Source organism: Candoia aspera, chromosome 14 (assembly GCF_035149785.1).
Source record: "Candoia aspera isolate rCanAsp1 chromosome 14, rCanAsp1.hap2, whole genome shotgun sequence".
NCBI lineage: Eukaryota > Metazoa > Chordata > Lepidosauria > Squamata > Boidae > Candoia > Candoia aspera.
Genome location: NC_086166.1, coordinates 7,455,639 through 7,480,082, shown reverse-complemented (window position 1 = coordinate 7,480,082; position 24,444 = coordinate 7,455,639). Strand labels below are relative to the sequence as shown.

The window sequence follows — 24,444 nt, the reverse complement described above, 5'->3', positions numbered from 1 at the left end:
GCTAAGCCAGCATAGTTTAGGCTCACAATTCGTGCTCAGCCCAGCATCGTTCGTTGGCACCCTAAGCCTGGGCTCAAACCGCTCCCCTCCGCCCGCTAAGTTCCAAGCCGAGCCTTTTAGCTTCGCCCCGCCCCTCGATAGCAAAGGCAGCCGGGCAGGTGCCCTTCTCAAATGTGGCCGCTTCGGCGTCGGGCGGCGCTCGCGGGCGGGGAATCACGTGATGGGACCAAGATGGCTGCCTTTCCCTGGTGAGGATCGCGGCGGGGCGGGAAGGAAGGGAAGAAAGAAAGGAGGGACCCACCCCCCGGTCAGATAAGGGAGTCTTGGCTTTCCCGCCCTTTTCCCCTTCCCCTCAGGGGCCACCCGGCCTCGGGGCTTGAAAGGGTGACCGCCCCCGTGGTGAGCAGCCTCACCCTCCCTAGAGGCGTCGGGACGACAACTCCCATTATCCGCCACCGGCTACGGAGGATGGACGTTGTCTTCCCGGCGCATTTGGCGTGTGGGGAGGGCTTTGCATGCCGAGAAGCAGCCTTGAGGCCCTCAGGGAGGCTTGGGCAGGTAGAAATCCAACGGGGACATCCTACGGTGATCATATTTTCTTGGGGAAAAAAAAAATCGAGGACCGACCTGAAAAAGGGGCAGATCGGAAAGAGGTTCGTCGGGATAAAAAATGTCGATAACTTTGCTTTGCAAAGGAAAATTCAAGAGCTACGAGAGGTCCCTAGGGATTCCTTGGGAGATCACAATTTATTGAAAACATTATTTCAAATTCAGGCAACTTCACATTAAAGAGGCAAGTTTCATTCTTTATTTTCAGTTGAAGAACACTATGAATGCATATCGACAGGCCTACCCATGAAACAAATATAATAATTTTCTGACTTCTGGCCTAGCTTTGAGCCTGAATGGGCAGGGGTTCCCAGAGGCCTGAAAAATATTTCAAGGGTTCCTGCAGGGTCAAAAGGTGGAGAAAGGCTGTCCTAAACAGTGCTATGATGGGCAGCAAAGGGGCACCTCTGTGGCAACAGTGAACAGTAACAATGGGCAATATATTGGTTGCTTGGAGAAATCAGCTGTATCACATGCAAACTAAAAAGAGGTTATAGTGTCTTGTAATTTACTGTGTCTAACTTCCATATGCCCTTTGCTTCATGTTGATTACCTTGACAGGGAAAAGTGTGAAAAGTTACATGCTTGGGAAAATGCTAGACTTTTACATGCACTGTCACATCCCTTAATTATGCCACAAGAGTAGGCTTCCAAATTCTATCTGTTACAGAGAAGTGCATCTTTTTCAAATGGATTGACTGGGTTCACACTCTAAGCCAAATCCTGATAAACTGTCTTATAGGTGTGCATGTTGGTTGAACCCAGCCATTGTGGTTTATTCAATAGACCAATATTAAATAAACATGTAGCCATGGTAGTATGTCAGTCCAGAAGTTTGCTTTTGAGTGGGAGGAAAGGAAAGTATTTAGCATCCATTTCTTTCAGATTCCAGTTGGTGTCACTGTTGATTCGTTTTAGGAAATAAATGTTCCTTCTCTTTTGTTTACTTGCTGCAAAACGTCTACATTGAACTGATGAAAGTGATGTTATGCGTAATAATCTCCTAAATTCAAATAATCTCAAAACAGCTTCTTTAACTGGCAATGCTAGGTCATTTTTCTTGCAACTTGCCATGAACTTATGCTTATAGGTAAATTTTATTTTTATTGAATTATGGTATATGTCATGGTTGGCCCTTCAGATGGTGTTGGATTGGTCTTCCCGTCATCATGAGTGTCCCATGCTGGTTAGAGTGGATTGGAATTAGAATTTAGCAACCTGTAAGACCACATGTTGTCCATCTACCCTGTGGATTTCTTCTGAATTCTTCTAAACTTTTTATAGAGAGGCTTGCAGAAAGGTGTGTGAGAATTGGCCTTCAACGTACTGCTTTGAATTCTTGTCTCTGCTGAAACAGTTGTGGGCTAAAGCTGACTTGCAAGATGTGATTTTTGATTCCTCCATTTATTTTTCCCCCAGTGAATTTATTGGCCTTCACATTGGTGAATCCAAAATAGAGGGAATCTCATCAGCTTTTGCATTAGTGGAAGGTGTGAATAAGGCTTTTCCATACTATGTGTGGGGCTTTGCAAATCAAGTCGGCTCATGAAATTATATATTCTGTTTACTTTTGTCCTTCAGGCATGCGAGAATGCGAAACTATGGACGTGAATTGGAATTATGCAGGCGGGAAGCTGTGCCTGTGGAGTTTGGAGACTTCCATCCACTCAAACCCATTATGGTAGGCTTACTTTGTAATCTGCAGAAAAATATACCTTGCCATGTTGGTCTGTTTGGGCAGAACCAAATCCACAGTATCATTATCAAGTTTGATTAATAAAAGAGCAAGACCTTTTTGGTTGTGGCTCCAGTCATACCTCTATAAAGGGGTCTGTCTGATATCATCAGTATAGCTTCAAGTAGGGGAAATTAAATTCTACACTATTTGCAGTGTACAGTTGTGATGAAATGTTCAGTTTTCTAATTGCAGCATGTGGATTATGCCTGAAATCCTGATCTACTCTTTAAGCTTATTCAGAATTAGGCTTTGTCTAGCATTGCGTTTTATTCTCCTCCATTGTCTTCTTAAGTAAGTGGCTATAAGTATGCTTACCTCAATGGTATCTTACAGATGTAATCATCTCAATCCAAAATAGATAGATGAGAGCTGGTATCTTACACACATGTTTGCCTGGTCTTGGAATAAGTGCCATTTCCTTTGGAATAAGCCCGGAAGGGTTTGGGCTGCAAACTTCTCACGTATGCTATTTTATTCCTCAGGTTACTGAATCTAAGACAAAAAAATTGGGTCGTAAAGGAAGCACGTCCTCTACATCTTCCTCCTCTTCTAGTTCAGTGTTGGATCCACTGAGCAGCGTTCTGGACGGCACAGATCCTTTATCTTTGTTTGCAGCTACTGCAGATCCAATGCTGACTATAACAATGGTAACATTATGTCAGACCGATTTGGTAGGGGGCTGATATACTGCTGCCCCTGCATTCTGCAAATGTCTGTTGGCCAAAACTGTTATGTTTCCTGGGTCAGGAACCCAGAGGGCGCTGAAGAGAGTCCAGGTCAACCCAATTAGAAGAAGCCTTTTGAATGCTCTGTGATGTCATCCTAGCCAGACAGTGACCCCTCCATAGCCTGTATATATTCCAAATTGCAGAAAGGGGACACAGATTCTTTAAATTAGAGTTAGCAGGCAGGGATAGAGCTAGGACATCTTGTGGGTCTCCCTTCTGGGTTCTCAGTGGGTCACAGTCAGGCTCTGAAGCGGCAGCTGTCTGGTTGAGAGTTTAGTTCCCTTTTGGATAGACAAGTTTTTGCTGGCTGGGGGCTATATTTAAATTAGGGCCACATCACACCTAGGTGATGGGCTCCTCCCAAATGCTGTGACCACTGCTTAAATGGTGGGAGGATAGAGGGGAGAAAGTGGAGATCTTTTTTTAATCATTTCAAGTTTGCTCAGGGTCTCTGTCATGCTATATTTTGTGAGTTCCGTATCTCAAAATGGTAGGAAAGTGTTCTGTCATTTTCAATTGTCATTTCTAATATTCACTGATACACTTGGGGATAGGGGCTGCAAATAAGGTACTGTAAGTGGTTTAACAAGTCTTGCAGTGAGCTCTCCAAGGTGCTGAATGCAAAGGCCACACTTTGTTTGTGCTCCTCTCCATGGGTAGCCAATTAGTGTGCTTTTACTGGATCACGGATGCAGTTCATTTTGTTATTTTTTTTTAAAATATATTTCTGACAATTTCATACTTGTCTCTGGTTTTTATTCATTCTGGCAGTGGTGTTGTAACATTTAATTTTATCTTCAAGGGAAAAAAAGGCATTTTTACTGTAAAAGCAGCACTGTTTATTCATGAAGAACGTTATGCTTTCTTTCTTATTCCTTTGTAGGATAATGCCAGGAAGAAGCGTGATAAAGATGAGAGTTTGTCTGTGGGAAGTGACTTTGAACCTTGGTCAAGCAAACGGGGTGAAATACTGGCACGGTACACAACAAATGAGAAACTGTCCATAGTGAGTCAACTTTTAATCTTGTTTAAATAATACAGAGGTGTTGGGAATGCAAGAAAAAAAACAAATGTAGCAAATTAGTTATTATAAAATAAAGGTAACTTATGGGGGCATGCTGAGAATTGGCAGTGGGTCACATTTTTCTCCTGAGCTACCTTTCTGGAGCCTCTCAAACTGATAAAATTTAATTTTATCTTCAGTTGAAAAAAAAAGAAGGCATTTTACCGTAAAAGCAGCCCTTTTAAAATATAATTGGCTGGGTTCATGTAACACTAAGCCATAAACCATGGTTTTCAAAGTCTAATGACTGTATTTGTAGAATGTACCGAACCAAACCAACCACAGTGTAGCTTTGCATAGTAGGTGATAATTCACGCTGTGAATTTTGAAAGGTCCCTGGTCATTATGTTGGCCTTTGGTTACGTAACAAACTGGACAGTAGGGAATCACTAATTTTGAAACTGAGTATCTGTTTCCTTTGTAGAATTTATACATGGGATCAGAAAAAGGTAAGCATTTGCTTCCAAATATTTATATCAAAAGTTTTATATATAAATGCCAGCATTATCTTCTACTCTGTTTTCTATAAAACATACTATTGCTTAATTGGAAGAATTTTACAAGCATGAAGGAACTTCCTCATGAACTGAAACCCTCTATTTTGATACTCATGGAGTCTTCACATTATTTAAAAAAAAAAATCTAAAAGTTGGACAGCTACACATTTGTTTTCCAAACAGAGGACTCCTAGGGCTTTTATAAAGCAGAAATTTGTCACACAATGTATAAAATACTGGCAATTACAAAAGTTTCAGCTGTAGAGCAGAAAATGTCTACTCTCACCCATGCGCGTAATTGTTTTCTACAGATATCATTGAGGCATAATTTATTCATTAATCTCAATCCAAAATTAGCATAGAATTGTCTTCCTCAGAAATTGAATTCCTGAGGATTGTACAATTTAAAACATGTAATTACTTGCAGGAAGAGCTACAACTCCTGGATCTGCAGTTTCAGAGAAAGTACGGACCAGGCTAGAAGAATTGGATGATCTTGAAGAGGTGAGCAAAACTTTATTTTTTAAAACAGATAAATTTCTGTCCTTTATTTCTAGCAATCTATGGGATTTTCACATAGTCTGCATCAGCCTTTCTCAACCTTTTGACCCTGGAGGAACCCTTGAAATACTTTTCAGGCCTCGGGGAACCCCTGCACATTCAGGCTCAAAGAAAGGCCAGAAGTTGCAAAATTATTATATTGGTTTCATGGGTAGGCCTGTACATATGCATTAACAGGGTTCTTGAACTAGAAATAAAGAATGAAACTTACCTCTTTAATGTGAAGTTGCCCAAATTGGAAATAATTTTTAAAATAAATTGTGATCTCCAGGGAGCCAGTAGTGACCTCTCATGGAACCCAAGGGTGCCATGGAACCCTGGTTGAGAAACCCTGGTCTACACTTTGTTGTACCCTATCTTTCAAGAAAATCCAAATGAGAGTTTTTGATCCTGAAATTTGTAACAGATAAGAAATTATGTTCTCATGTAAAAAATAAGACAGAAATGCCTGCTTGAGGAGAAAGGATGCTGTCTGGAATTTGTCGGGAGTGAATTGCAGCAAAAGCTGGCTTCCACCATACAGCAATTCTGCATTTTCCAGGCTATTTTCCCAGAGAGGGGGGAGAAAGCTGTTTATAAACTGGCTCACTGTTTACACCCTGCGTACTTTCTCAGGGGTCCCAAAAAGAATTACTAAACTTAACCCAGCAAGACTACACAAACCGGATTGAGGAACTCAACCAATCCTTGAAGGATGCCTGGGCCTCAGATCAGAAAGTAAAAGCCCTCAAGATTGTTATTCAGGTGAGCATTATGTTTTGTGCTGTAATAAGTAGGGTTGCAAGTTAATGAAAAAATGCTTTTAACTTCTTCAGAGGAGTTAATTGCTGCTTCCAGGTTTCCCCTCTTTCCTTTTTGAGCAGACAAGCTGGAGCAAGAAGCTTGCAGGGAGCCTGGCTCTGATGCTCTTGCTACTTCCATTTATTTGAATGGTCCCATGTGGGTCTGTCGACACAGCCACTAAGATGGAAAAGGCGAGATGAGCATAGGCTGTGTTGTTGCTGTGTCTTCTCCTGCTGAAGATGGGTGGATAAGCAGCCCTAGGAAGGAGGTGCACAACAGCTAAACTGGAAATCCCCTGGGTCTACCAGTGGCCCTTCCTGGGGTAGAACCTCGCCAGGCATCTGGTGGTTCCAGCCTTTGATGCTGGTCTTGGCTATGGCCCGCAGACACAAATCTGGGCTCTGAAAGTTCTCAATAGACTCCTGAGCTGGCAGTGCCAGACCAGCAAAGAATCTTGGACAGCTTGGTGAAAGAGTCAAGCCAGCATGTGGCTGCCTTAAGAAGGCACATTCCATGCTTAGAAAGGGAACTCAAAGGAGAACTGCCAGTGGAATGCCCTTGTCCAATTCTATGGTGAGTACGCTTTGGCTGCTGGGTATAGGGTGACTGCTCCTTGAAAAATATTATATATATTTTTTTTTATAGAGGTGTAAAAAGTGGCAAGCAAGATATTAGATACCAAGAGTAGCTCCCTACAAGGAAGGACTACAGATAGTCCTCACTTAACGACCACAGTTGGGACTAGAATTTTGGCTAACCAGAAGGAAAAAGGTGATGGGAAGAGAAAAGGAAAGCAGAATGATTCTGCAGCAATTCTGAATACAAGTAGTCCTCCTTTTACGACCATTCATTGTGACCATTCAAAGTTATGACGGCACTGAAGAAAGTGACTCGTGACTGGTCCTCGCGCTTACGACCATCACAGCGTCCCCACGGTCACGTGATCAAAATTCAGGCACTTGGCAACTAGCATGTATTTACAATGGTCGCAGCATCTGGGGGTCACGTGATCACCATTTGCAACCTGACCAGCTGGCTTCTGATGAGCAAAGTCAATGGGGGAAGCCTGGTTCGCTTAACAACTGTGATTTGCTTAACGACCACAGCAAAAAAGTCATAAAATCAGGTGTGACTCACTTAACAACCACCTTGCTTAGCAACGGACGTTCCAGTCCCAATTGTGGTTGTAAGTTGAGGACTGCTTGTACTTCATGGTTACTGTAATGAATAGATAACACAGGAATAACTGGAAATGGGATATCCAGGGAGGCCCAGATGTTCTGTTAATCTTGCTCTCAGAGTGTTCAGCACAGCTGGCCTCTACGGGAGAGGCCCAGGCCAGCTAATAACAGCAGTAACGGGTGGAAATAGCAATCCCTTCATACCTATTTATTTTCTTTCTCCCTGCTTAATTTTCTTCTAACTAAGATGGTTGGGGAGGGTTCAAAGAGCAACTTCCTAGGGGGTTGCCATCATCAGGGAGTTCAGTCGCGCAAGGCTGAAGAGTCTGGCGTCTCCGCTCCACCTTTCCTTCCCCAGCATAGTTGCTAGCGTTGACTGGGGATGTTTATCTTTTGGTGATGGAATGACATCTGGAATATATTATAAATAATATGGTGGGGCTTAGCAGCAGTCCCATTCCATTGCTGTTGGGTTAAGAAGGAATTTCGTGCTGAAGAAATCAGCATGCAGTTTGAGGCTCAGCCAGGAAATGAATGAGAGAATGCTATAGAGTTGGAATGGAGTCAACGTGTTTCCAAAAGTGGACAAACTCTGCCTTTCAAATAACGTGCTCTCTTTGAGCTACCTTTCAACTGGCAAAATGACAATCTGTGGAATCACACACTGCATTAATGTTCTTTTCCCTTTTTCTCCCCACCCAGTGTTCTAAACTTCTTTCAGATACAACTGTGATTCAATTTTATCCCAGTAAGTTCGTCTTAATAACAGACATCCTTGATACATTTGGTGAGTATGGGCCATATTGAATTTTTGTTTTTAAAAAAATATGAATGATTTTCTGAGAAATAATTTACGTGAGCAAGGAATTCTGGAAGAGAAGATATTGGAGGAGGAGAAGAGCCTTGTTAGTCTATAATGGCAAAAAAATCAGAACAATCTGATTGCCCCTTTTCCAGCTAACACATTTTATTAAAAGGCAGAAGCCGTTGTGAGCTGCAGTTCACAAAATCTTTTGCCCTTAATAAAATTCGGAAGAGAAGATAGAAGCTTCTCTCCAATAGGAACACGGAAACACTTAGGAAAAATCTCTGCCATCATTTCTCTAGCCATCTCTGCTTTTTGCAGTTCCCAGAACCTGTAAGATTAAACTGTTGAAATTTTTGGGTTTACCCATAACCGGTTAGATTTGAATGGCTTCAAGCTCAAGAATAACAATATTCATGGCTTGGGTGGCTGTGGGCCAAGTTGAAGTCCACTTTGACAGGTGCCTGCCAACAGCTGTGGTCACCTGGCCCTTCCAAGAAAGTAGAAATATGATTGTGCTGGATTCCTCCTTGTAACAGTGTTGGCTGCAATGGCTGAGAAGCCTTTATTTGGTCATTTATTATTTTTAAAAGTTACCACCCAACTTGGTGTGCGTATACGTGTGAGTGCTTAATCTGGACATGCTGAAGAAACAGTTTTCCCTTTCATTTGCAGGCACTGATAATAGCTTTTGTTTCTCCTCAGACAGCATGGTTTGTCTATAATTCCTGGTAGCTAGAAGTAATTATGGATATTCTTTCCACACATGCATAGACCCCTTACAGGTAGTTCTTACTTAACAACCGCTCATTTAATGATGGTCCGAAGTTACGACAGCCTTGGAAAAAGTGCCTTATGACTGTACTCACACTTATGACTGTCACAAAACATCACGCCCCCCCCCCAGTCACGTGATCACAATTCAGGCACTTGACAGCCAGCTCGCACTTACGACCAGTTGCAGCATCCTGTGGTCATGTGACTGCAATTTGCAACCTTTTTTGCTAGTTTTCCCCTTCCCCTTACATTGGGGAAGCTGAATTTACTTAATGACCAGTGATTCGCTTAATGACCATTGTAAAAGTGGTTGTAAAATCAGGTCCAGTCATGTGTTGGCTCACTTAACGACCCCACTGCTTAACAACCAGTTTTCCAGTCCCTATTGTGGTCGTTAAGTGAGGACCACCTGTATAGACATTCTGTGTAAGATACTGTATGGAATAAATATAGTATGGCCAACTTCTTTTAAAAGCAGTTTTTGGATAATAATACATTAGGAGGTTTTTGAGCATCCATCCCTTTCATTCCACAGTTTAATGGATCAGATGATATCCTCTTTTAAGTCTGGTCTGTCAAGCGAGATACCACGATGTACCCATTAGCCCACTTGGGGGCAGCATGATGTAATGACAAAAGTGCATTTAGCAAATAAAAAGCAGAATACGATTAGAATTAGAGGAGGCAGAGTGAAAGAAGCCTTTATTTAGATTTCTAACTCATTCTCTTCTGACAGCAGGCTATGGATATTGCATGAGTGTGCCACAAAATATTTTAGAGAGGATATCCAGCTAATACCATCTTCAGGAAAGCAGATTTTCTGCACATTTCATAAAATACTTGATCATTTAACATAATATCCTATGTTTTCTCCTGTGTGCTCCAACTGAATAGATAGCAGGAGGGTTAATCCATTTCAAAACAATTTTACAGTGGAGATTTTGTCTCTCTATCTAATTTGCATGCTGCCCAACTCCCAATGACTTTGGACAGCTCAAAGCAAGTAAAACAAGGAAAATACAATAAAAACCATTTAAAAAAAACACATAATAAATAAATAAAAATGGCTTGAATGACAGAACAGAGAAGGATGAAGCAAAAGGTCTTCAACAAGCGATCTGGATCTTGGAGGGAACCTCATACCAGAGGGCAGGTCTGTCTGCGAGATTGACTAGCCATGTATTACCTAATGAATTTCATGGCTGGGTGGAGATTTGACCTATTGCATCACACTAACTCAAGATGAATATCAATCAACAATTCCTTCTGATTTATGTGAACCATCTTAGAGATTTTCACGAATTCCTTAAAGGAATCTCAAAACTAAACAGGATTAACCTGGGGGTTGGAACTCTGTGCTTGGCTTTGAACTTTTTGAGAAAAGGTAGCACAGAAATAAAATAAATATTTGCTTACCATCCTGATTCTATTTCCTGAAATATTATGTTGTGAGCAAATCAGCAGCCTTATCTACTGTACATATGCTGTTCTTTTTAAACGCAACCCTCAAAAGTTCATTCTCTTACCTGTCTAGCCTTTTGCTTTGGATAACTAGGGTGGAACTTGAAGTTCCTCCTGGGTTTTCATTGATTGGTTTATTAATTTCCAAGCTAACTGTACTTTAATTTTCTAATTTTAACCCATATACTTGATAACCAGTAATTGACAGTCTCTTCCAGAACTTGCATCTGGAAAGCGTCTGGGCTACACAAATTGAATTTTTCCATCATCTTATTATTATTGCAGGAAAGTTGGTGTATGAACGGATCTTTTCTATGTGTACTGATCATTGCAGCCCATTGCCAGGTAAGATCTTCCATAGCAAACAAGATAGCACATATTCATTAACATTATTATATAATTAATACATAATTAAGAGAATTCTGTTTGGCGGGGTCCAGGAGGCGGGCCTTCTCTGCAGTAGCTCCCACCCTCTGGGACATCCTATCCCCGGAGGTGAGGTTAGCCCTAGTGTGCTTGTCATACATATGGACTGAGTTAGATCATCCGCCACTTGGACTTTATTTTTATTTTTATATTTATTGTCTACTTATAATTGTATTTTTATATATTGTATTTATATTGTATGCCTATTGTTTTATTAATTATTTTGTTGTAAACCACCCAGAGTCCCTCTGGTGGGAAGAGATGGGCGGTGACAGACTTGATAAATAAATAAATTTTGTTTTGTTGTTTATTCGTTTAGTCGCTTCCGACTCTTCGTGACTTCATGGACCAGCCCACGCCAGAGCTTCCTGTCGGTCATCACCACCTCCAGCTCCCCCAGGGACGAATCCGTCACCTCTAGAATATCATCCATCCACCTTGCCCTTGGTCGGCCCCTCTTCCTTTTGCCCTCCACTCTTCCTAGCATCAGCCTCTTCTCCAGGGTGTCCTGTCTTCTCATTGTGTGGCCAAAGTATTTCAGTTTTGCCTTGAATATCATTCCCTCAAGTGAGCAGTCTGGCTTTATTTCCTGGAGGATGGACTGGTTTGATCTTGCAGTCCAAGGCACTCTCAGAATTTTCCTCCCAACACCACAGTTCCAAAGCATCTATCTTCCTTCTCTCAGCCTTCCTTATGGTCTAGCTCTTGCAGCCATATGTTACTACGGGGAACACCATTGCTTTAACTATGCGGACTTTTGTTGTCAGTGTGATGTCTCTGCTCTTAACTATTTTATCGAGATTTGTCATTGCTCTTCTCCCAAGGATTAAGCGTCTTCTGATTTCCTGACTGCAGTCAGCATCTGCAGTAATCTTTGCACCTAGGAATACAAAGTCTTTCACTGCTTCTACATTTTCTCCCTCTATTTGCCAGTTATCAATCAATCTGGTTGCCATAAACTTGGTTTTTTTGAGGTTTAGCTGCAAGCCAGCTTTTGCACTTTCTTCTTTCACCTTCATCATAAGGCTCCTCAGTTCCTCTTCACTTTCAGCCATCAAAGTGGTATCATCTCCATATCTGAGATTGTTAATGTTTCTTCCAGAGATTTTAACTCCAGCCTTGGATTCCTCAAGCCCAGCTTGTCGCATGATGTGTTCTGCATACAAGTTGAATAGGTAGGGTGAGGGTATACAGCCCTGCCTTACTCCTTTCCCAATCTTAAACCAGTCCGTCGTTCCGTGGTGTGTTCTTAACTGTTGCTACTTGGTCGTTATACAGATTCTTCAGGAGGCATACAAGATGACTTGGTATCCCCATACCGCTAAGAACTTGCCACAATTTGTTATGGTCCACACAGTCAAAGGCTTTAGAATAGTCAATAAATCAGAAATAGATGTTTTTCTGAAACTCCCTGGCTTTTTCCATTATCCAGCAGATATTGGCAATTTGGTCTCTAGTTCCTCTGCCTTTTCTAAACCCAGCTTGTACATCTGGCAATTCTCGCTCCATGAACTGCTGAAGTCTACCTTGCAGGATCTTGAGCATTACCTTACTGGCATGTGAAATGAGTGCCACTGTTCGATAGTTTGAACATTCTTTAGTGTTCCCCTTTTTTGGTATGGGAATATAAGTTGATTTTTTCCAATCTGATGGCCATTCTTGTGTATTCCAAATTTGCTGGCATATAGCATGCATTACCTTGACAGCATCATCTTGCAAGATTTTGAACAGTTCAGCTGGGATGCCGTCATCTCCTGCTGCCTTGTTATTAGCAATGCTTCTTAAGGCCCACTCAACCTCACTCTTCAGGATGTCTGGCTCTAGCTCACTGACCACACCGTCAAAGCTACCCCCGATATTGTTATCCTTCCTATACAGGTCTTCTGTATATTCTTGCCACCTTTTCTTGATCTCTTCTTCTTCTGTTACATCCTTGCCATCTTTGTTTTTGATCATACCCATTTTTGCCTGGAATTTACCTCCAATGTTTCTAATTTTCTGGAAGAGGTCTGTTGTCCTTCCCATTCTATTGTCTTCTTCCACTTCCGCGCATTGTTTGTTTAAAAATAATTCCTTATCTCTTCTGGCTAACCTCTGGAATTTTGCATTTAATTGGGCATATCTCCCCCTATCACTGTTGCCTTTTGCTTTCCTTCTTTCTTGAGCTACTTCTAGTGTCTCAGCAGACAGCCATTTTGCCTTCTTGGTTTTCTCTTTCTTTGGGATGTATTTTGTTGCCGCCTCCTGAACAATGCTGCGAACTTCTGTCCATAGTTCTTCCGGGACCCTATCTACTAAGTCCAGTCCCTTAAATCGATTCTTCACCTCCACTGCATATTCCTTAGGAATATTAGTGAGCTCATATCTAGCTGATCCGTGGGTGTTCCCTAATCTCTTTAGTCTGATCCTAAATTGTGCAAGAAGAAGTTCGTGATCTGAACTACAGTCAGCTCCAGGTCTTGTTTTTACGAACTGTACAGATGTCTGCCACCTTTGGCTGCAAAGGATGTAGTCAATCTGATTTCGGTGTTGTCCCTCTGGTGAAGTCCATGTATAAAGCCGTCTCTTAGGTTGTTGGAAGAGAGTGTTCGTTATGCAGAGTGAATTGTCTTGGCAAAATTCTATCAGCCTATGTCCTGCTTCGTTTTGTTCTCCCAGGCCATGCTTACCTGTAATTCCAGGTGTCATTTGACTGCCCACCTTAGCATTCCAGTCTCTTGTGAAGAAAATAACATCTCTTTTAGGCGTGTTGTCCAGTAGGTGCTGCAGATCCTCATAGAACTGCTCTACTTCAGCTTCTTCAGCATCTGTGGTTGGGGCGTATATTTGGATCACTGTGATGTTACATGGCTTGCCCTGAATTCGAATTGAGATCATTCTGTCGTTTTTTGGATTGTATCCAAGCACTGCTTTAGCCACTTTACTATTAATTATGAAGGCTACTCCATTTCTTCTGTGGTCCTCTTGTCCACAGTAGTAGATCTGATGGTCATTTGATGTGAAGTGGCCCATTCCAGTCCATTTCAGTTCACTGACGCCCAAAATGTCTATCTTTAATCTTGACATCTCACCAATAACCACATCCAATTGGCCCTGGCTCATAGATCTTACATTCCAGGTTCCAATGGTGTGTTGATCCTTAGAACATCGGATTCGCCGTTCACCACCAGCACCGTCGGCCGCTAGCCGTCCTTTCGGCTTTGAGCTAGCTGCGTCATCACGTCTGGGGCTAGTTGAACTCATCCTCTGTTCCTCCCCAGTAGCATTTTGACCATCTTCCGACCTGGGGGTCTCATCTTCCGATGGTATACCGACATATCTCTGGTTGTACTGATCCATTTAGTTTTCACGGCAAGAATACTGGGGTGGGTTGCCATTACCTTCCCCAGGGATCGCATTTAGTCTGACCTCTCTGTCATGACCTTCCCGTCTTGGGTGGCCCTTCACGGTTTAGCTCATGGCATCATTGAGGTGCTCAAGCTCCAGCACCACAACAAGGTAACGATCCTTTGCTGAAGAAATAAATAAATAAAATCAAAAACATCTTTGTCACCAGTGGCCAGTTAGAGACAAACTGTTCAGAATTAGCGGTGGAAAAGATGAATAAGATCCAACTGAGAAAGATAAGGGCACATCCCAAAGTATCTCAGAAGTTGAATGTCCTAAAAATTAATTCTAAGTCTTAAGGATGTTTCCAACAGTCTTGTCACTGATATGGGTTTCCCAATCATAATTCTATTGCATTTTGAGAGCTCTGAGAGCCTCCGCAAACCTTTGGGGAAGATCACATGGGATCTGTTGACCTCAGGTTGACTGATTGTGCTTTAGTTAGTGAGGACAAAGACTGAGTAAGGAATTTGGGGTAATTCCATTATATGAACCTTCGAGCACAACCTCTCTGTGCAGAGAATCCAAAGTCCAGGTAGGACTGGAGAAGGTCCTTGGCTGAAGCTGCTGTGAATCAGTGGAGACCAAAACTGGGGACTCTACATGTTGCCAAACTACATGCTTACTGGGGCTTCTGGGAGTTGTTCTTCAGCATCTTCTTGAGAACTATGAGTTCCCCAGTTCTGGTAGATACAGTAATATTGACCTAGATGGACTGGAGGTCTACCCTGCTTATAAGACAACTTCCAAAGTTTCTCTGTTTCTTGTATAAACATACAGGTTTTGCAGCAGGTGGCAACCCCTAGCTGATCTTCTCTGATCTCCAAAAAAGTTAGGGTTTGGGTGGGAGACTACCAGGACATTCCAGGGCTGTAACTGGATTGGGAAGTTGAAAAATGATCCTGGGAGAATGCAGAAATGAACCATTTCCATATGGTTGTTGAGAAAACGATGTGGTGGTGTCCATCGTAATACCGTTCATTCATTCATTCATTCATTCATTCATTCAAGAAGATGGCATGGTGGTGTCAATTTTGTCACTAGCTCAAGTTGAGGATGATTTTCCTTTTAAAAAATGTGTATACAAAAGTTTTACATCCCGCCTTTATTTGTACAACTCAAGGCAGTGTACATAATGTTCCTGCCCTACTTTCCTCACAAAAGCTCTGTGAGTTGAGTTGGGTTGAGAGAGGGGGACTGACCCCAAATTACCCAGCTGGCTTCCATGCCTAATGAAGACTAGAACTTGCGGTCTCCCAGTTTCTAGTTAGCACTTTAACCACTACACCAAATTCTCTCTATATAGGTAGTCCTCACTTAATGACCATTCATTTAACAATGCTCTGAAGTTATGACGGCCTTGGGAAAAGTGCTTTACGACCTGTATTCACACTTACGACCATCGCAAAATGTTGCAGCGCCGCCAAAGTCACATGATCACAATTCGGGAACTTAGCAGCCAGCTTGCATTTATAGCCAGTTGCAGTGTCCTGCGGCCGCGTGATTGCTATCTGCAACCTTTTTTGCCGGTTTCCAGCAAAAACGTCCATTGGGGAAGCTGGATTTGCTTAACGACCATTGTCAAAATGGTCATAAAATTGGGTCCGGTCATGTCGTGACTCATGCAACGACACCTCTGCTTGACAACCAGTTTTCTGGTCCTTATTGTGGTGGTTATGTGAGGACTACCTGCAGATCACAGGATAGTTTGAGACACTGTGATCTTTTGCCTCTGCATACTGCTCCTTCACTCCTGCTTTGACAGTTTGGGAGTATGTGATGTTTCTTTTGCCTGAAGCTCATCTGGGATCAGCAAACGGCTCCCTCTTGCATTCCTGCTAGAATGAGACACTCTAGGTATGGTAAACACACAATTGCCTGAGCAAAGCTATGCCTGGAGCAGTTGCCTGTGGAACAAGAGCACGCTCGTTACGCCTTGCACTCATTCTTTCCGTTCTGATAAAAGAGGAAAGGCTCTGATTGAACCCACGCCCGCTGCCTTCAAGAAACCTGCCTGCAGCAGAAATAATTGGAAAGTTTTGCCCCTGATAACGAGACTAAAGCTTTATGGCTAAAAATGAATGCTCTGTGAAGCCAGTTTTTTTCTTCTTACCGGAGCATTCAAAATTCCCTTTTAAAGGAACACTGAAATGTTTTTGCGACCCAAACTTAGTGGGGGGTGGGGTGGGGGTGTCAGATTCTGCTTTGTTACAGTCCTGATGCTTCTTGTTGGTTTGTTGCGTTCTCTGCCGAGCTGCTTTGGTTAAGGGTGCTTGTCCTTAGCCGACTGGGCAGTTAGTACATGCTTGAACGACAGACTGTGGATCCCCATAGCGCTCCATTATGTAAAAGTCCTCAAGTGCAAAGGGGTTGGTGGGGAGGCGGCGGCGGTGGCAAAAACGGGAGAGGATTGCAGTCTTTCTCAGATTCCTGCCCGGGCTCTGCATTTTTGAAGGGAGAACAGAACAGCAGTAGAATAACAAACGGTGGCGTCTTGCAATTAAGTTAAAGCATCTGCTGCTGTTCTCTTCTTTTGTGCCAAAGAGGTGCTCAGAATACAGAGGGGATGAAATCATCCTAGGCTGCCTCATCAGTCCGTTTGTTCCACTTTGCTTTGCAATGAACAAGGCTGGCCTTTTCTCCTACCAGCCAAGGATGCATCTTGGTCCAGGGGACCTGGTGGAGTGAAATCGGGTGAATCAATAGCCAGGTCGGGTCTCCTGAAGCTGCCTAGTGACATGATTTGCCCCCTCAGGCCAATATCATGGACCAGGTTGTCGGCCCTTTGAGGTAGACCAGATTAGGAGGAACACTCTGCAGGATGTCCAGAACCCTGCTTTATTGAGATAGGCTGTAATAACAGAATTTTGCAAGTCTAATTGTTCTTCTCCTTCCCTCCCTCTTACACCCCAGTGAGTCAGGTAGGAGCCGTCTTCTTAATATGGTCTCCCCAGGATTTAGGAATGCTTCTGCCCTCTTGGTTTATAAAAGGGTTTCTGAATATTTGCTCTATATACCGTGTGACTCTCTTAAGAGTTTCACGTGGAGGAGCTCTTTCCTGATCCTGCGACCTCTGTTTCAACTGAAGCAGTGGCCTCCATGGTTTGTAAATCAGAATGAGTCAGAATCGATAACCTGGGGCAGAAGCCCAAAGAAGCAGTGCAAGGCTTAATCCAATTTGGTTGCCAAGAGTCAGAATTCGGGTCATTTGGTAATACAAGGCACATTTTGACGCTTGGGGCAAAACGAACAGAGACGTGAAGCTTCCACAGTACCGTTGCTTCAGCACTGATTCACAGCCAGCTCTTGAATAAGGCAATGAATAAGGCAATGCTGAAGTCCTCCTGGACTTTAGAAAACAATTAAAGACCTGGTTTTGTCACTACGCCTGGGGCGGGAGGGAGAATAGTCACTTCTGGGGACGACTAGTTCCTTAGAGTGGCCCTGTTTGGCTTGCGGGTTATAGAGAACTTTTAGCCATTGAGATCCTTCCATATTTATATTTTATTATCTATCATGTTTATTCTATAGTTTTATACGGCTTTTTATCTATGTTTTATTGTAAACCACCCAGAGTCCCCTCTCCAGGGAGATGGGTGGTGATAAATTTGATCAGTAAATAAAAGAAAGAAAGAAAAATGCTGTTATATCAAATTGGGATCCTCAAGGGGTTTACAACCACCGTCCCCACACCGGGTGCCCTCCAAATGGGAGAAATTCAACTCCTAGAACTGCAGAGCCAGTATGAAGCCCACACATCTGGAGGGAGCCCAGCTGCAGGGGCACTGGCATATGTCTTAGCATCTCTCCCTCTGCTGTTGAGTCTCAGGAGTGAGGGACATACAGAGGTCTGGTGGCAGGGAGTTTTTAAGTAAGAACTGTCATCTGGTTCATCCTCATTGCCAAAGCCAGATAGCAGAGCAGGACGGAGACAAATGCAGGCTATGCCTTTGGGTATTCTCTGTGCAAAGTACATTTGCCCACTCAGTTGTGGTCCTTCTGCCATTTGTATTCTGAATAGGTATCTGCTCTTGCTAGGGGTAGATCCAAAATATTGCAACATTAAGGCAACTCTGCTTCGGAAACAACCTGAGATTTCCTAGTAGTCTCCCATCCAAGTATTAAACAGTCATCCTTGGTTAGCAGCCAGCCCAGAGTCAACTCGGTGCTACCACCTGCTGAATGCTCCCATAATATATGCTTCATTTGTACCCAAGTAGGCCTACTATTCCATTTTTCCACGCACCTTTTTCATATATATACTCAGCTTTTAGTAGATTCAGTTTGGGGACACCATTTTCCAGCAAAGAGCAATGGGTGCTGGTGTATTCCATTTGCTGCTGCTATTTGTGCTGGGGGGTGGGGGTAGTTTAAATCAATGATTTTATTTTATTTTATTTATTATTCAAATTTTCTTACCGCCCATCTCCCACAAAATTAAAGTATTTTGTGTAAGAACAAGTCTTTGGTTGATTCCTTTGACGACATAATATCCATATTTGCTCAGGAACATGTTGTATTCTGTTCACTGGGCTGTGTGCTTATTTAAATGGGTATATCATTATAACCTTATTTTTTCCTGAATAAATGCCTGACTAACACATTAGTTGCTATTTAATGATACCTAGCGACTAAATGCTGAACTACCATTAATCAAACCTTCTTCACAGATATGAAATTGGAAATTGAGGCCAAGAACCATCAGAAACCAAACTGAAGTTGAATCTCTAGTTTCTTATTACTGTGTAATTGACAGATGACCTCTGAAATTAACATTTTCTAATGATGCTATATTTTTATATGCTTGAAGGCCATTTTCTCAGATCTGTATGATTAAAATATTTAATTGAATTGAGAGTTAGTATAAGGAAGCGGGTTCTCAGTTAAGACTTCTGGTTTTGTTTTTCTAATCAGATAATTTTACTCCTGAAAGCGTTAATGACGTCGCCAAAGAAACCTGCTTGAACTGGTTTTTCAAGATTGCTTCCATCCGAGAACTCATTCCAAGATTGTATCCTTTTTCAAATAAGACTTTGATGAAGGAAATATTACTTGAATTTCCATTAAAAAGAAGAATTTCAAATGGCATCTTAATTTTCTCCGCTGGGGGAAACATGAAAGATATGCCAAGTGGGTATCAGGAGATCTCAGAAACGAGAGATTGCTGTTCACCCAGTAGAAATGATTTGATTTCCTTTATGATTTTTAATTGAGAGGGGTTTTTTTGGTAGGCTTAAAAATAAGTATGGGATATTGCCTAACAAACCTAGATCAAGATACAAAAATCTTAATATTCATATTCCTCCTCAACTATAGCCTTTTAGCTTAATCTACTTGCTGTAACAGTAGACATAAAAAGATAGAGAGGAAAGAAATGTTAATTTCAGCTCTTCAGGAGGAGAGAGCTGTAATAAATGAGCTAAAGAAATTAATTAACATCCAGCTCTTTCCAGCAATGCACGCTAGTTCATCCAACTTATTTTTTCCAACAATATTTTTGTCACACTGGATTCCTTTGCAGATTATGTACTTTTTTAAAATGGTTTTAACTTATTTGCATCCCTAACTCCTGATATAGGGGAGGTTTTATAGCAGTCCTGGAAAGAGATTATCTGCTGCTTTTGCTAGGTATAATTTTATTCTGGATTCTTTTTTTTTTCCCCTGACTCTGTACCAGTTATGTGGAGACAGCAATACTGAAGTGCAACAAATTCCTTTCCAAAACGTAAGGCTTGATAGCATTCGATAATAAATGTCAGATAAATGGGGTGCAGGTGCCAATGAAACATGTGGATTCTGGCTTGAGACTTCTCTACCATCTATTTGCAGTTTCATTTCATGCCGATACTCTCTTTTGCAGCGTTTCTCAACCTTGGCAACTGTAAGATGAGTGGACTTCAACTCCCAGAATTCCCCAGTCAGCTTTGCTGGCTAGGGAATTCTGGGAGTTGAAGTCCACACATCTTACAGTTGCCAAGGTTGAGAAACGCTGCTCTTTTGAATAGGACATTAAATATAAGAAAAGCCATGTGACTGGGATGCAAAGAGCTTTTTCATTGATTGGGCCCTGAAATTTAGCAGGCTGATAGAGAAGGCTCCGTGGATCACAAATAGCGTGGGGGGCTTTAGGGCTGTGGGGTGAACACTGATGGGAGGGTAAGTTTTTGATGTTTAGTTTCTGTTGAGTTCCTTCTAGTTTGCTTGATAAGTAGCTTTAATCTTGATAAGCATGAACCCTGATGCTCTGGTGGCCTTGAGAAGTCAAGGGACATAAAAGCTTTGCAGTATTTCTCAGTGAATGTCTGGATAATTTTGTAGTAGTGTATGTTTGTATCCTCTAGTAAAAACTCTATTAGTGCTAAAAGCCTAATGGCCTAATGAAAGACTAGCAAAGTAGAGGGCCTTGGGACAAGCTCTTCTATGGGGTGGGGCCACGAGCAGGACCTCCTTGGGGCTGCCCTCTCCTTCACATCAGTTGGGGCCGAGACCCTCGACGTCCCCCCTCGGGAGGAACGCACAGGATGTTCTGTTAGATTTTAGCAATTCGTTCTGTTTGCTGCAATGGCTTTGGGATAACTGAGCTGCTGAATATAGTTCGGACCATTTCGGTACCAATCTAAGGATGAGCAGGGTGATGCCCATCATATGCATATGCCTTTGAGGCCGTCGGAAGATGAATTGGTCAGCGGTCTCTGCCTCATTGATGAAACCTATTTCTCAAATTATTTTTTTAGGGGTATTTTGGAATGCCTCCCCCGACTGACTTCCATGATCCGAGGAATTGGTGATCCTCTGGTGGCTGTCTACGCTAGAGCATATCTCTGCAGGGTAAGATTTTGTCCTTATCAGCCTGGTTTTACAGAACAGTAGAAAAGGGATTAGACCACCACTGAACTTTTCTCCAGGGCAAGATGCCATTTCCTAATTTTAAATGGTAATAAACTGGGATCATTTCTACACGGCAGGGTGCTCAGGTGATGGGATGCGATTCTTTGCTTTCCTATTTGCAGTGCAGCTACTATGTGCTCTGTTTGCTCCTTTAACTTTTTTTTTTCAATTTCCTTTATTTCCTTGATTCTAGTTAAATATATGGATGGATGGATGGATGGATGGATGGATGGATGGATGGATGGATGGAAACATTTGCATTAGTTCTTTGTCTTCATAACGCTGACCCATTTTTTAAATTTATATTTATTGAGAATTATACATAAAGTAGAAGACAAAGCTAAAGACAGAAAAGAAAGAAAAGAGAAAAAGGTGCAAGAAAAGAGAAAAAAAGAAGAAAAATAATGACTTCCGACCTTCTCTTCAACAGATGTTGACAAACCCATCATGTCCCCCCCTTATCTCTTCCAGAAAACCTTCAACCCCATATTAAATTCTTTTTCAATGATTAAATCCATAAATCATCATTTCACTTTTTTCTTCTTTTAGCAAAAAGTCCGTAAAAGGTTTCCGGTCTTTTAAAAAAAGCTCTTGTTGTTTTCTCCCTGATCAAACAAGTTAGTTTTGCCATTTCCACTAATTCTGACAGTTTTATGATCCATTCCTCCATTGTGGGAATTTCAGTACCATTTTGTGCATACAGGTAGTCCTTGCTTGACAACCATTCATTTAGTGATGGTTTGGACTTACAACCTTGCTGAAAAAAACAACTTATGACTGGTTCTCACACTTACGACCATCACAGCATCCCTCGTGGTCATGTGGTCGCAATTTGGGTGCTTGGCAGCCGGTTCGCATTTACGAGCATCCTGTAGTCATGTGATCACCATTTTCAACCTTCCCAGCTGGCTTCTGGCAAGCAAAATCAATGGGGAACCATGTGGTTTGCTTAATGACCATGTGGTTCGCTTAACACCCACCACAAAAAAGGTCATAAAATTGGGTTGGATTTACTTAATGACCACTTTGCTTAGCAACCGAAATTCTGGTCCCAATTGTGGTAGTTAAGTGAGAATTACCTGTATAATAATCTTGCTGCTGTTACCATATGCACATTAATCTTCCATGATACGTGGACCCATTTTTATTAAGCCTTCAAAGAAATGTGGAAATGCACAGAACTGTATTAAAAGAAGCAGAGAACAGGTTTCCTTCATCTGGTTCCTCAAATACAGGTTGGGATGGAAGTGGCTCCTCACCTGAAAGACAGCCTCAACAAGAACTTTTTTGACTTTCTTCTCACCTTTAAGCAAGTAAGTAAATGAAATGGATGTCCTTATTGCAGCAAAATCCACACCTGGTTTCCCCCATCAGGTTCTTTCCAGCCCCTTAGTTTAGAGAGAAAATTGTTTTGGTTGTTGGTATTGTTAGAGAACCTTGGGATTAGCAATGCTGGCCAATCTACTACAGATCATCTGGTGCTCATCCCTGTAGTAGGTCTTGGTTTACTTTCCATCTGGTGCTGACTTAACGGGTGCCTATTCTTCAAGAGATCTGGAAATCAGGGTGTGTGAATTCCGGTCCACAACCATATTGGTTTGTCCAGATTAAGTTCCCATCCTGGAACTCTATTTGAAAGCAGGACAGGTAAGAAGCAGATGTTGGCTTTGCTCATCTCCACGTTCATTTTCTTCAGTGTGGGAAAGCTGACCAAACTGAGATTTTTCACATTTCTATGACCTTGGATGATTTCATCTTGAAACAGGTTTCCCAGAGTTTTCCTTGAGGTCAGCATCCAATGCTTTGACTTTGTGGTGAATCCCTCCCCTTTTTCCACCACTTGAACTCTTCCATAACTATTTGCCTTGGATGTTTCCAACAGATTCACGGGGATACTGTCCAGAACCAGCTGGTGTCACAGTGCGTTGAGATCCCGTTGTATCTAACACTTTATTCTCCGGCAATAGATTGGATTCTACAATGTATTGCTTACCGAGCTGCAGAGGTAAAAGAACTCATCCTGAAAAGGTTTTGAAGGTCTCATTAACTCCTGGGCTTTGCATAATGGAAAATGCTAATCTGAACGCACCCTTTGTTTTCATTGGAGATGGTGGGAATGAATAGGCACAGCTTCTTATGGTAGAATCTCCTTTTGCTGTGGCCTAGCTGTTCCTCAGTCAACAAAAATGATTTGTGCATAAGTGGCAGGCCACTCTGGAGAAGGGAATTTTAATTGTTCTGTCCCCATAATCTCTCCTCCCAAGTGCTCAGCTGCTTAAATTCAGCAGAAAAAGAGTTAATTTGGGGGGTGGGACAAGGAACTGACTTAACTTTTCTCTCAAGGCTGGGCTGTTTTATAGGTGAAGAGTTCCCCAATCCAGCACAGATTTTGTTAGTAGGATTTCTTTATAACTTTGAAACGAAAATATGGGAACCTCAGACATTCTGCAGGCTACTGCATAAAGGCATCTGAGACCATTTGAATGCAGAGCCTTTGTCAGACCCCTCAGCGTACTGTACCCTTCCCAATTTTTACAGCCCAGCTTGTGTCTTGGCACAAAGCAAGGGAACTTGTTATCCTACTTTGGAATCCTCCTGGGTGCCATTGTTCACACTCCTTTTTCACTTTGGTCATACAGATGACACTTCCCTTTATTTTTAAACTCAGTCAGCTTAACATGGTAGCTTCTTTAAGACGATCTGAAGCAAGACAGCTGATTTCTAATGAGACACTTCAATGTGCCAACTTTATAAAAAAAAAGCTTGTGGAAATGCAACCATGTGGAAATACAGAAATCTTTCCCAAGCTGAACTTTTGCCTCAGTTTTCCATACATCTTAAAAAAAAACAGCCACAGATGCTTCGCCAGAAATCAGTTTTGTTCTTCATGTTGTAAATTGCTCGCAGGGAAGAGACCACCCTTTTGTTACGCTGATGATAGTCAGAGGGGATTGATTTGCTATTTCCTGAATGGAAGCGGAAACCTTGTCATGCTGGAATGCCCTTTAGCAGGTGGAGAGAATATGTGTTGTTAGGAACATAGATGGCTGCCCTCTCTGATCCAAGAGATCCCTGCCAGAACATACTTCCTTACAGGTAGTCCTCGCTTAACAACCACAACTGGGGCCAGAATTTTGGTTACTGAGTGAAGTGGTCATTAAGCGAATATGACCCAATTTTATGACCTTTTTTGTGGTGGTCATTAAGTGAATCACACAGCTGCCCATTGATTTTGTCCACACATCTTCCAGTTGCCAAGGCTGAGAAACACTGGCCTAGAAAGTAACTTCGAATGACCTAGTATTGTATACAAACAATAATGGATTAAAGGCAAATGGATTAAAGTTTCAAGAAGTGAAAGGGGGGAGAAGAGAAATCATGCTTGGTGTTTAAGCCATGTCTACCCTAGATTACAGGCATTTACAGGTACAGAAGGAGTATTCTGGGAGTTGAAGCACACCTATCTTAAAGTTGCCCAAGTTGAGAAACACTGCTCCAGAGGCTTCTTCTTATGCCACCCAAAGCTGCTATTCTGCTGCA

General features: G+C 42.2%; 1 protein-coding gene across 2 annotated transcripts in view; it reads left to right on the top strand.

The window, feature by feature from the left end:
* Positions 1–182: 182 nt before the first annotated feature.
* VPS35L (VPS35 endosomal protein sorting factor like) overlaps positions 183–24,444 on the top strand; it is a 51,525-nt gene continuing 27,263 nt past the window's right edge. The window contains exons 1-14 of one of the 2 annotated variants that reach the window (XM_063315263.1): positions 183–248; positions 2,191–2,290; positions 2,830–2,994; positions 3,959–4,081; positions 4,563–4,587; positions 5,063–5,139; positions 5,812–5,940; positions 7,863–7,947; positions 10,489–10,548; positions 18,931–19,027; positions 19,694–19,741; positions 20,751–20,844; positions 22,140–22,217; positions 22,787–22,909. In XM_063315263.1, coding sequence (XP_063171333.1) covers positions 232–248; positions 2,191–2,290; positions 2,830–2,994; positions 3,959–4,081; positions 4,563–4,587; positions 5,063–5,139; positions 5,812–5,940; positions 7,863–7,947; positions 10,489–10,548; positions 18,931–19,027; positions 19,694–19,741; positions 20,751–20,844; positions 22,140–22,217; positions 22,787–22,909 — 1,221 coding nt within the window. In that variant the 5' untranslated portion in view covers positions 183–231. Of the gene's footprint in view, positions 249–2,190; positions 2,291–2,829; positions 2,995–3,958; positions 4,082–4,562; positions 4,588–5,062; positions 5,140–5,811; positions 5,941–7,862; positions 7,948–10,488; positions 10,549–18,930; positions 19,028–19,693; positions 19,742–20,219; positions 20,339–20,750; positions 20,845–22,139; positions 22,218–22,786; positions 22,910–24,444 lie in introns of those variants that run through there. The other variant, XM_063315264.1, reaches the window with a different exon arrangement.